We start from the raw sequence: 13,200 nt of genomic DNA, 5'->3' as shown, positions 1-13,200 counted from the left end.
TTAAGGGGTTTTTTTCTGAATAGTGGAGTACGAATCTATGACGTATGTACAAATGAATCCTTTTCATGAGATTAATAAATTTCGGAGCAAATCTTGTATCTATGGTTACCAAAAAAGACATTTGTTTTTTTCTTTTTCTTTTGTCTCTTCAATACAAATATGTGAAAAAGGTTCTCTGTTTTGCTTTTGTCTCTTTGCACCCCCCATGGACTGATTGATTGATTGTCTCTTTTGTGATCTTTTGTAGTGAATCAGATATGAAAACTCATCATTGTTTGTTAGTTAAAAGCGTTGGAATCTGTCCGTGATTCACGAAATCAATCTTGTTCAGCCTGACACAACACAGTACTTGCTCTGGAAGTTCCTCTGGTGATTGAGCCTGTAACAGCAAAAAACAAAATGTTTACTTGAGCAACACTCCAACCAAAAGAGAACCAACCAAAACATTTTGGGAGATTTTCAACTATCAAGTACCTGAATAGTTAAACCAAGATCGAGAACCCCATTCTTGATCCGATCCCTGAAAGATTCGAGTCCTTTTCTTGAAATGTAACTGAACCTGTGTATATCCAAATCGATCTCAAAGTAGTTTGGTCCCTGTCCAAATGTTCAACACATAACATTACTACAAATCTCTGGAAATGAAATCTCAAAATAGCTATTGAAACAAATGAAAAGATCTGTAATCATTCTAACCCGAAAGAAATCGTGCTGCGGACGAGAAAGAACCGGTTTATCGTTATAAGCTGTGATAAGCTTTCTCTCAGTAGAACTTAGCTGAAGATCCTCAGGATTCACCAAACCTGCCATGATCTTTAACCTCTCTCTGAATGGAACTATTGATTCTCTTGTGAATCCTTTGATTTTCTCCATTTCATCATCCATAAATCTCTGCAAAAAATTCGATTTTTTTTTTTTTATTTATAAAAAATCTCTATTTACAGAAACATATTCAAATAAGGATTGGAGCCATCATCATACCTTGATGGTTTCTTGAAAGTGAGATGAGATTTCTTTGTGATAGTTCTCATTCAGTTTGAAGTATAAGACTAAACTTAGTCCTTCACCATCATAGTCACCAAACATAGAAGTTGGATACATTGGAAGCTGGATGTTCACAATCAAGAGATTGGGGACATCACATGCTTGTGTTGACGCCGGTCTCATGTTAGGGAGCTCAACGTGCTGAGCAATGTGGTTTATCTTCTTGGGACACGCGAAAAGATCGATTCCAATTGGTATGTAAGGACTACAGTTTGGTGCAGGACTCTTTTGTTTGTCTCTGCAAAATGATATAAACAATACAATTACACTGATTACAAAAACTGTTTGTCTACTTTCTTGATCTAAAAATTTGAATCCTTATTAACCTGAAGAAATTCAATCCACGGAGCTTGAAACTCGACGGAGAAAGTTCTGACCAGCTTCCTTGATTGGTCAGCTTCTCACCTAAAGAACGTTGAATCACAGAACCGGCTTTTGGTCGGTACAAAATCTTCTCAGAAGCTGAAGGTGATACACAATCAAAGACATAAGTATCAGAAGAATGTAAAAAAGGTTCCAACTTTGAAAAACATACCAACACAGACTTTTTTCTACTTACATAATTCAGAAGCTGTTGATTTTCTATCAATGGAAGTCCTTCGCACAGAGACCATAACAACTTTTGAGGATTTCTTCCTGTGATCTTGATGATCTTCACAAGTAGTAGTCTTGAAGGTTTCATGATGAGATTCATCAGCCACTTGGTTTCTCTTTATGCTAACTTCATTCTTGCTTGAGTATGCTTCAGATTTGTTTCCATCTATTTTGAGGTAACTTTCGTAGAATTCTTCGTACTGAATCACCTGTCCCATTGCAGAAGGATTTGCATCTGCAAGAAAGATCATCTTTTTCAGTCACAGTCATTTTTTCCACAAACCTAATGTCTCATGTAGAAAATCTTTACCTTCGAAAACACTATTATTTGATCCATCATCAGAATCAGAGTCAATGTAACTAAAGGAATCATACCAAGCTTCCTCATGTGATATTCCTGGAAATGGAAAAAAAAAAAAAATCAGAATTGAGGAAAAACAGAAAGAAAGAAATTAATGAGAGTTTTTTAAAAAAAAGATGTTATTACGGTTTCCATCGATTTGGCTGCAGTTCCATTGAAGCTGAGTTAAATGGAAGTTAGCATTAGACATCTCAGCTCTCTTACACATCATCTTGGCTGCGCCTTTCTCGAAATCAAGATGAACATATTCGTTCACCGCAAAATCTCTAATGCTCGCATTGCTCATGCGTTTCATAGGAACATCTGGCATCGAAGCTGAGATTTTGGACCGACATTTGGTAGATCTGCCACGTTTTTGCTTCTTCTGTTGAAGCTTGTTGCTTAGTTTTCTCTGGGAAGAAACGCAGCCACCCATTTTTTTTTTTTGTGTGGGAGGATTTCTACTACATTCACCAAATCAAAATTCTTTTAAGTAACCTGTTGAAACAATCAAGACATTAGAGACATGATAAGACTACCACACACACCAAATATATATGATCTTGTTTGAAATCAAAATCAAATGCAAAAGATTACCCTTTTTTTTTTAATCTTTCAGAGAGGTCACCTGTAAGAACTTATGAATACATAAGAGAATGCATCAACATTCATAACATTGGGATGTTGATTCATGTATCTTCAAGACCACCTTCATTAAAGAACAAGACAAAATTCGATGAGCGCCTAACATTCTATAATTTGTTGCTTGATTGGTCTTAAAAATTAATTAGCAAAGATCGATGATGACTTATACCGTATTTAACATCAAACCCCAAAAAAATGCAACATTTGAAAAACGTGAAAGGAAAGAAAATCTTGAAAACCCAGTTAAGCAGTGTTTTCGAAGATCAATGATTTAGACGTGAAAAACTTGAGACCCTTTTAAAGAGAGAAAAACAAAAGTTAAATACCCATTAACCAAAACGAAAAATCTTCGTTAAGGAAACTAACCAGAAGAAGAAAAAGAACGAGAAAGAAGAGGATCTTTTGAAAATCCTCTGTTCGTCTTTCTCTTCCCTGCCTCTCTCGACTCTTTGTTTCTGTGTCTTTTCGTGTCAATAAAAGTAAAATTGAATAACTTAAAATAAAAGGAAAATTAAGCAACCCGTTTTCTTCGGATCCCTCCCAAGTCTTCTTCCCCGTTTAATTCTCTATCTCCCTCTCTCTCTCTCTCTCTGCTTTTAATTTCGTTTATTTTAATGATATTATATTTGTTACAGAGAAAGTAATTTTGTTTTGGGATTGACCCATGAACTTCGCGGGTAACTAATAAGCAACGTTTTAATTACAGATGAGATGAGTTATTTACAGCACGTGTCGCCATTTATGGAAAACCTTCTTAATTTCTTAACCTCTTTAATACTCTGTCTTCTTCCTCATCGATGATATTAAATCCACGTCCATTTAAAAATATGTTTTCCCGAACTTCCATAAGAAATTGTTTCCTTTTTATTATTATTCTTATTATCATCGAAAAAATATTTTTCAAGTATAATCAAATTATAGAGTTTAAACGTTTACAATGGTACGTGTAAATTAGGGTAAGTGTTTAGCTTAACAATTATTTGAGATATCTATCCCACTCAGAATATATATTGAAATAGGCTGTATAAGAGATTCACAATGGAAATGCTCTAAAATCATCGAAACGTTGAATCAAAATATTTTTTTCGTATGTGTGAACTTCTCGAGGATCACATGCTTATGTATAACTTTCATTTATTGTAATTATCCCACCAAAATGCATGGAACAAAATCAAAAAGCATTTTTACAGTCTTATAATTACTAAATATCGTTATAAACTTGTTTTTTGGTTTTACAAATATATTATCATTATCATGAAAACATTGAGCGAACTCAAAACGCCTTGTTGAATGTTTATATTCTAAAACCTGTTCCGTTTGAAGATTTATTAGTGTATGATGTGTTTCATTGTGATGGTCTCTGTTGCGATGGATGAGAAGTTGAGAACCGAACTTTTAGTTTTGAATCCGTTGTTAAAAAAAAAACTTATCAAAGAAAATAAAACATGGAGAGTAAAAAGTGAATAAAAGCCTATTAGTTAGTTATTCAAAGTCTTGTTCGCAGGAGGAAAATTCGTCTAAGAGATATATTCTCACCATTGAGTTTTATAGTTTTGTTATATACTGTAGTTTTCAGTGTTTTATTTTAATTTCATGCTCTTCTGGTTGAAGCTGTTGAATGAAAGAGACTTAGCTGATTCTGAATGTTTGTGGAACATAATTTATTTATCGATTTCTAAATTAAACACCTATATAATTCCAACGAAAATGATGTAAAGTAGTTGGGTTGCTCAATTTAAATGATGTTTAGGACTACCAAGCTAGACCAATTCCACTTTGATTTATGTTCTTTTTGTTTCTTTTCTTTTCTTAACTATTTGGTTATTGTTATATCCATTACATATTTACATGTAACTTTCCGATTATACTAAATACAAGCTATTAATATCTTAAATTCCATTTGCAATTATTCTCATGCATCCGCCGTTCCTATTTATACATATCGAATAAATTCTTTAGTTGATAATGATATTATTTATTGGAAAAAGACTCAACAATGGATTCTTGTATATATTTCAACTGTGCTATTTACGGCTCACATTTTATATCATTGATTTGTTCAGTATTTTTTTGCCATAATTTTGCCGGACTTTATATATTCGGAACATTTTTCATTTTTTTGGAAACTATTGTCAAAATTTTCATTAATTGATGAAACAATTTCCGAGAGGAGTTTAATATCCATCTAAACATATTAGCAAGGTTAAATACTAGGTCGCTGGAAAACTGATTTAATAAAATAACTGACATTAATCTTTCTAGATCCAAGTTAGCTATATAATACATGCAGGTTATTACAAATTCCATTTCATCAAAAAGTGAAGTCCGAAAAAATCAAACATTTAACATTTCCATAAAAATATATATATCATCATGAAAGCACGTATTAACAAAATATGTTTTTCGACTGGAAAACTGCCGAATATTTTTAATTTTTGTTGTTGTTGTTGTTGGTTTTGATTAATATTGGGTTTATTCCCCGCCGTTTATGCTACCTTAGAGTTGATAGCTTGATTATAAACAAACAGTTATTCTTTTCTTTTATTTTATTTTATAAGAAAGTGAGTGTGTGGAGTATAATAATAGCCTAATAGGGAGAAAGCTTGTTAGAAGTGAGGCCTCCATTTTCTAACCCAAAAGATACAAAATTAGGTAAGATGAGAAAACATATGGGTGCACCTTTTTTTCTAAGCAAACCAGGTCTATGTACATATTGAGTGATAACTTGGTTAATGGGGTCGGTAAGACGGAAACCACGGACTAGTAAATTGAGTGTCACAAAAATTCGAAACCGCTTATAGACTTATTGTCCAACTTACCATATACTCCTTGCGAATTTTTACAACAACGTTTTATTTTGTTTTTTGTTTTCCATAACCACAAGTGTTTTGTTAAGGTTAGTGAGACAGTAAGTATCGCGATACGTGGAAACTAAAAATATAGTTGATATTTTTGTAACAAAAAAACATATAATTGATTTGTATTGACTATATATTATGAATATCAGAATATGATACATGTATATAAATATATAACTAGTATACAACTACTGTATCTATTTTTAAATTAGTTCATTGCATTTAAAAGTGATTTTTACTGAGAGGGCTTTTTCCCAAAAATATACTCCCTCCATTTCACAAATAGTGTCGTTTTAAGGTTTTATTTTTGTTTCATAAAAAGTATCGTTTCATATTTTCAATGCAGAATTTTAAATAATATTCCAGTTTTGCCCTATTGATTTAATGTATTAATTAGAAGAAAAAAAGTTATTTAATGTATTAATAAAGGATAAAGTAGTATTTTTAATAGTTTTCTTAATAAATGTGAAAAATGTTTAGAATGACACTTTTTGTGAAACGGAAGGAGTAGTACTTTGAATTTGAAGCGGACGAGGAAATGAAACATTAATTGGAAGCTTTGAAGTCCAATTAAGAGGCTTGAGCAGCTGCAAGTGTGGTTGGTAGATTTACAAAACATCGATCAAAGATTCAAAGTGTATCGTGTCACCGTTTATTAAGTTTCTTGTCACTTAAATTTGGTAACATATCATACAAGTTACTAATATTTAAAATCTAAGAAGCAGATATGTACGTTCCAAACAAAAGATATTTACATATCATGCATATGATGAATCATATATTGGTAACACATTGTATTGTATTTAATGGTTGTTCAATTTCTTTTTACACTAATAAAACATGAAAGAGACATGTCCTTCGGGTGCAAGAATACCTAAACAGACAAAGCAAGAGAAGTCATAATATTTTACAATTATAAATGTGGAGATGTATAAATTTTTTATTGTATACTATTTCCTTACATAGTTTATGTTAGACAACTTCATATTGATTAAGATTTGATTATTTTTTCTGTTATAAAATTCTGAAAAGTATTGTCTCCCACTATCCGGAGGAGAAAAGGCAACCACCTCAACAACATCAAAGAAAAATAATTATTGAACTGTTCTGCAGAATTGATATAAAATTATCTAGTATTACAGTTGTATGCAACATACACTTTTAATCTTATTTAATATGATCTGATTATCGTATTCTTTGATTCTGAATTTTAGTATTGATGGTTTATGAAGAAATCGATTTATTATGACATTTGCATCTCCATTAGTTGGGTCCTTATATTATGAGCCTGCTTCAGGCCCATTGAAACTATTATAGTATATTAGGGTCAATGAGGTAAAGCTTCAGATATTTGAGGGTCTAAAATATCAATATATTGAATTACAGACCCTTAAACCTGGAGACACGAGTATATGGTCATACAGGGGTGTTTCCGTAAATTACACCCCTTACTTTATTTTTTACTTTCCTCGGCTCTCTGCTCCCCGAGAAAGTTTTCCTTGCCGATCGTGCTTTCCTCAATATCAACATTTCTGTTTCCCGTCGTCGGAGCCCGTCGATAGATCTCTCGATCGCTGCAGAAATAGAAAGTAAACCACAGATCTCAACTTCTTCGAACTTTATCTTCGTATACGATTGTTTGTATTCTTCCCTCGTCGGGCATCTTTGTTATTCAGTTTTTGAAGTAGATTTCATCTAAGCGTCGAACCTAGTTTTCGTCTTGTTGATTCGCATTGCTGGTTTTTTGCTCCCTATTAGAGATTTAGCGAGACCTGTTTCGAGTTCTCTGCTGTTGATGGGATTTTGCTCATCTGAAGAACTGAAAATAGTATCAGAACTTTCATTTGGTTTCATGACACTGTCACTGATCAGCTGAATTATCTTTAAGCTTATTTCATCTAGATTAGAGTGAGTTTTGAAAACTTTGCGATTTATGGATATGTAGGAATTAGTCATTTTTGCTCATGTGGTAGGACTTGGTTGCTTTGCTGCTGATAAACTAAATTGGATTTGGGTATTCTGCAACATAAGTTACTACTACGGAAGAGGTTACTGTGAAAAATTGATAAAATTATCAGCATGGCTCAGAACATTTAGAATTTCTCTTCTCGTGGTGTATATGTCTGAATTCATAGCGATCTCATTCTTCTGAGAGCGTTGTAGTTTTTGTTGATTTTTGGAATGTATGATGTGAGAGATTATGCGGCTGTATTTCCTCAGAAGCTCTCTAAATAGAATCACCTATCTGCTTAAATAACACACTTAATCTAATTCGTTTTCTTTTCTTCCAGTAATGATTGAGTGTGGCCTCTATCTGTGACGGGTATACTCTCTGGCTGTATTCGCCTTATATTCTGCCAGGAAGATCGTGAGCATCGAAGTGCCTTGGGCTCTGCCAAGATTAGAGCAGATTAGATGGGTCGCCTAAAGTTGCATTCTGGAATCAAGGCCATTGAGGAAGAGCCTGAGGACTTCGAGAGTACTGAGTCAAGTAATACAACCACTTTAGCATGCATGATTGATACAGAAGTTGCTGCTGTTTTGGCGGTTATGAGAAGAAATGTTAGATGGGGAGGTCGATACATGTCTGGGGATGATCAACTAGAACACTCGTTGATTCAGTCACTTAAAGCTCTTAGAAAACAGTTGTTCACTTGGAACCAGCCTTGGCATACGATAAGTCCCATGTTGTATCTTCAGCCCTTTCTAGATGTGATAAGGTCGGATGAAACTGGAGCACCCATAACCAGCATTGCTTTGTCATCAGTTTACAAGATCCTAAGTTTGAATGTTATTGATCAGAATACTGTAAATATTGAAGACGCCATGCACTTGGTAGTTGATTCTGTGACAAGCTGCCGATTTGAGGTGACAGATCCTGCATCAGAAGAGGTTGTGCTAATGAAGATACTTCAGGTTCTTCTGGCGTGCATGAAAAATAAAGCATCAGTGATGCTAAGCAACCAGCATGTATGCACTGTCGTCAACACTTGTTTTCGTGTTGTCCACCAAGCAGGAATGAAAGGTGAGTTATTGCAACGTGTAGCTCGCCACACCATGCACGAACTAGTGAGGTGTATCTTCTCACATCTCCCAGATGTTGACAGAACAGAAAATACACTCGTCAACAGAGCTGGAAGCATCAATCAAGAGGTATGACATTGGGTTCTTGTTATTTATTTTCTAGTTGATTTCAAGTCAAATTTGGCTACAAGTTACTTGTAGGATGCTAAGAGATTAAAGAATAATATGATATGACAATAGCTAGGTTTCTTCACTTGCAACCTCATAAGAAAACCAAAAAGAAGAGGAACTACGAAATATCAGAGAATGATAGATTTGCCTATACTTTAAATATACATATGCAATCTACTTTAGATAGAAATATATTTTCCTCGTGCGAGGCAAAGAGCACTATTAGGAAAAGAAGACCATCAATTCTACAGCTAGTTATTAATTTGATACGGAAGAATTTCCCCGAAGGATGCTAGTTGTTATGCCTATTATCTCTTGTTTTATATATATGCACAATAGTGATGGTTTTTTGCATGCTCGCAGAAACCTGGAGTAGACAGTGATTATGCCATTGTGAGTAAACCAGTTGAGGATGGAAATGCTAATTCCGAGTATGATACTGAAAATTCTGTGGCAACTTTTGCATCTGGTGCTCAAAGTTTGATGGATGATGGACCAGTTGGGCCTGGAAGCAGAAAGCCGGCTTCTCCATATGATTTGCATATAATGACTGAGCCATACGGAGTTCCAAGTATGGTGGAAATATTTCACTTTTTATGCTCCTTGTTAAATGTGGTCGAACATGTTGGGATGGGCGCCCGATCAAACACCATTGCATTTGACGAAGATGTGCCGCTGTTTGCGCTGAACTTGATCAACTCAGCCATTGAACTGGGTGGATCGTCCATCCGCCATCACCCAAGATTATTAAGCCTAATTCAAGATGAGTTATTTCGTAACTTGATGCAATTCGGCTTGTCGATGAGCCCCCTTATTTTTTCGATGGTTTGCAGCATTGTGCTCAATTTGTATCAACATCTACGTACTGAGCTCAAACTGCAGCTTGAGGCATTCTTTTCCTGTGTGATTCTGAGGCTTGCGCAAGGAAAATATGGCCCCTCGTATCAGCAGCAAGAAGTTGCTATGGAGGCTCTTGTAAACTTCTGTAGGCAGAAGAGTTTTATGGTGGAGATGTATGCCAACCTCGATTGTGATATAACTTGCAGCAACGTGTTTGAGGAGCTATCTAATCTTCTATCAAAGAGTACATTTCCTGTGAACTCTCCTTTGTCGGCAATGCACATTCTTGCTCTTGATGGCTTAATCGCAGTTATTCAAGGAATGGCCGAGAGGATAAGTAATGGATTGACTGGTTTGGACTTAGGTCCTGTCCATCTTGATGAGTACACGCCTTTCTGGATGGTCAAGTGTGACAATTATAGTGATCCAAATCACTGGGTTTCATTTGTCCGCAGGAGAAAATATATCAAGAGAAGGTTGATGATTGGAGCAGATCATTTTAACAGGGATCCAAAGAAGGGGTTAGAGTTTCTCCAAGGGACACATCTTTTGCCTGACAAACTTGATCCCCAGAGTGTAGCTTGCTTTTTCAGATATACTGCTGGGCTTGATAAGAACCTTGTCGGGGATTTTCTTGGCAATCATGATGAATTCTGTGTTCAGGTTCTCAATGAATTTGCTGGGACTTTTGATTTTCAGTACATGAATCTGGATACTGCACTCCGACTCTTCTTGGAAACTTTCAGGTTGCCTGGAGAATCTCAGAAAATACAGAGAGTGCTTGAGGCGTTCTCTGAAAGATATTATATGCAGTCTCCTGAGATTCTCGCTAACAAGGATGCAGCTCTTGTGTTATCATACTCTATTATCATGCTTAACACTGATCAACATAACGTTCAAGTAAAGAAAAAGATGACAGAAGACGATTTTATTCGCAATAATAGGCATATCAATGGAGGAAATGATCTACCTCGAGAATTTTTGTCTGAACTCTATCACTCCATCTGCAACAATGAGATCCGAACTACTCCAGAACAAGGTTCAGGCTTTCCTGAAATGACTCCCAGCCGTTGGATTGATTTGATGCATAAATCTAAGAAAACCGCTCCTTATATTATGGCTGATTCAAGGGCTTATCTTGACCACGATATGTTTGCTATCATGTCTGGTCCAACTATTGCTGCCATATCAGTCGTTTTTGACCATGCCGAACATGAAGACGTTTACCAGACATGCATCGATGGATTTTTGGCTATTGCTAAAATTTCTGCTTGTCATCATCTTGAAGATGTGCTTGATGATCTGGTTGTCTCTCTCTGCAAATTCACAACTCTGTTGAATCCATCATCTGTTGATGAACCGGTTCTTGCATTTGGTGATGACGCAAAAGCAAGGATGGCAACTATCACTATCTTTACCATTGCTAACAAATATGGAGATTATATCCGTACGGGTTGGAGGAACATATTGGACTGCATCTTACGGCTGCATAAACTCGGCCTTCTGCCAGCTCGTGTAGCCAGTGATGCAGCGGATGAATCTGAACTTTCATCTGAGCAAGGACAAGGGAAGCCTCTCGCGAATTCCCTATCTTCAGCTCATCTCCAATCAATGGGAACTCCGAGGAGATCTTCTGGATTGATGGGAAGGTTTAGTCAGCTTCTTTCACTTGATACAGAAGAGCCAAGATCACAGCCTACTGAGCAACAGCTTGCAGCTCATCAACGAACACTACAGACAATTCAGAAATGTCACATTGACAGCATATTCACCGAAAGCAAGTTTCTACAAGCTGAATCTTTGCTGCAGCTTGCACGTGCTCTCATCTGGGCTGCAGGTAGGCCTCAAAAAGGAAATAGTTCTCCAGAGGATGAAGATACTGCAGTTTTCTGCCTGGAACTGCTTATTGCAATCACTCTTAACAACAGAGACAGGATCGTTCTCCTATGGCAAGGCGTCTATGAACACATAGCTACTATTGCTCAGTCAACGGTGATGCCCTGCAACTTAGTGGAGAAAGCCATTTTTGGTCTACTTCGGATCTGCCAGAGGCTACTTCCTTATAAAGAAAGCCTAGCTGATGAGCTTTTGAGATCTCTTCAGCTTGTGCTGAAACTGGATGCACGTGTTGCCGATGCCTATTGTGAGAATATTGCTCTTGAAGTCAGCCGTCTTGTGAAAGCCAATGCTAATCACATCAGGTCTCAGGCGGGATGGAGAACAATAACATCGTTACTCTCCATTACAGCGCGGCATCCTGAAGCTTCTGAAGCAGGGTTTAATGCCATATCCTTTGTTATGTCTGAAGGAACTCACCTGTTTCCAGCCAATTATGTACTCTGTGTTGATGCCGCAAGACAGTTTGCTGAATCCCGCGTGGGACAATCAGAACGGTCGATCCGTGCCGTCGATCTAATGGGAGATTCATTGGAATATTTGGCTAAATGGGCTCGCTCAGCCAAGGAAAACATGGGAGAAGAAGATTTCGGGAAGATGTCACAAGATTTTGGGGAAATGTGGTTAAGGCTTGTTCAAGGGCTAAGAAAAGTGTGTTTAGACCAGAGAGAGGATGTCCGAAACCACGCGTTACAGTCATTACAAAAGTGTTTAGGCGGAGTGGACGGGATCAGTCTAGCTCATAGCATGTGGTCTCAATGCTTTGACAAAGTAATCTTCACGGTTTTAGATGACTTACTCGAGATTGCTTCTGGGTCACAGAAGGACTATCGAAACATGGAAGGCACGTTGCTTCTCGCAATCAAACTTCTCTCGAAAGTGTTTCTTCAGCTACTACAAGAGCTGTCTCAGTTATCAACCTTCTGCAAGCTATGGCTCGGTGTTCTTACCCGGATGGAGAAATACATGAAGGTGAAAGTAAGGGGCAAAAAGAGCGACAAGCTTCAAGAATCGGTGCCAGAGCTTCTCAAGAACATTTTGCTAGTGATGAAGACGAAAGGCGTGCTTTTGCAAAGAAGTGCTCTAGGTGGAGATAGCTTATGGGAACTGACATGGCTTCACGTTAATAACATTGCTCCTTCTATGCGGCTCGAGCTATTCCCTGATCAGGAATCAACACAGCTTGGTGATGATGAAATCCCTTCGAATGGCTTATTAGCTTCTCCTGAAGCTGGAGCAAACACAGCTGTTTAGTCACCACGATAAATGAAGGATCATTAATATGGGAGTTTCTAAAATCTTTTGTTTGGAGCATCCATATAACTGTGAAAGTGAAGAAGGCTTTTTGTATAATGTTTCTAGCGTTTTTGTTTGTAATATATACGTATTTCTAATTCAGAAAGTCGAATCAATTAAAACCCGATGATTAGAAGTTAGATAGCTGCTCATTAATTTATCATAAACATTAAACTTATCTTATCGATGCATATGAAGCAAATAATATATATATACTTAACCGATAAAATTCAACAATAACAACAACAACAAAAAAAAGAGTAAACCCTGAATGATTCAGGGACGAAACAAATTATTTCTTTGGTTTCCACCGTCGTCGTCGCCATCGTTTTCACCGTCGTCGTGGCCATCGAATAACGATTTGTTCTAGGGCAGGCGGCGGACCAAGAACGGCAGCGTAGAGCAAGTGGGTTTCTGGCTCTTCTGGCCTAACTAGAATCCCAACAATAGTGGTGAGGTAGAGTAGCTGCATCTTGGGATCCTCCATCTCAG

General features: G+C 36.7%; 2 protein-coding genes across 2 annotated transcripts; one reads left to right on the top strand and one right to left on the bottom strand.

Moving 5' to 3' along the window:
- Positions 1-105: 105 nt before the first annotated feature.
- LOC18993479 lies at positions 106-3,081 on the bottom strand. The gene is made up of 10 exons (XM_006417009.2): positions 2,990-3,081; positions 2,576-2,687; positions 2,126-2,476; positions 1,949-2,035; positions 1,604-1,873; positions 1,371-1,506; positions 982-1,282; positions 697-891; positions 475-597; positions 106-379 (listed from the first exon to the last, which is right to left on the bottom strand). The coding sequence occupies exons 3-10, from the start codon at positions 2,412-2,414 to the stop codon at positions 269-271; spliced, it is 1,512 nt and encodes a 503-aa protein (XP_006417072.1). The 5' UTR covers positions 2,415-2,476; positions 2,576-2,687; positions 2,990-3,081; the 3' UTR covers positions 106-268.
- A 3,877-nt stretch (positions 3,082-6,958) lies between these two features.
- Positions 6,959-12,844, top strand: LOC18993478 (ARF guanine-nucleotide exchange factor GNOM). The gene is made up of 3 exons (XM_006417008.2): positions 6,959-7,070; positions 7,773-8,634; positions 9,040-12,844. The coding sequence occupies exons 2-3, from the start codon at positions 7,897-7,899 to the stop codon at positions 12,664-12,666; spliced, it is 4,365 nt and encodes a 1,454-aa protein (XP_006417071.2). The 5' UTR covers positions 6,959-7,070; positions 7,773-7,896; the 3' UTR covers positions 12,667-12,844.
- The last annotated feature ends 356 nt before the right edge of the window (positions 12,845-13,200 follow it).

This window comes from Eutrema salsugineum, unplaced genomic scaffold (assembly GCF_000478725.1).
Source record: "Eutrema salsugineum unplaced genomic scaffold, Eutsalg1_0 scaffold_5, whole genome shotgun sequence".
NCBI lineage: Eukaryota > Viridiplantae > Streptophyta > Magnoliopsida > Brassicales > Brassicaceae > Eutrema > Eutrema salsugineum.
This window is presented reverse-complemented; position numbering and strand designations above follow the sequence as displayed.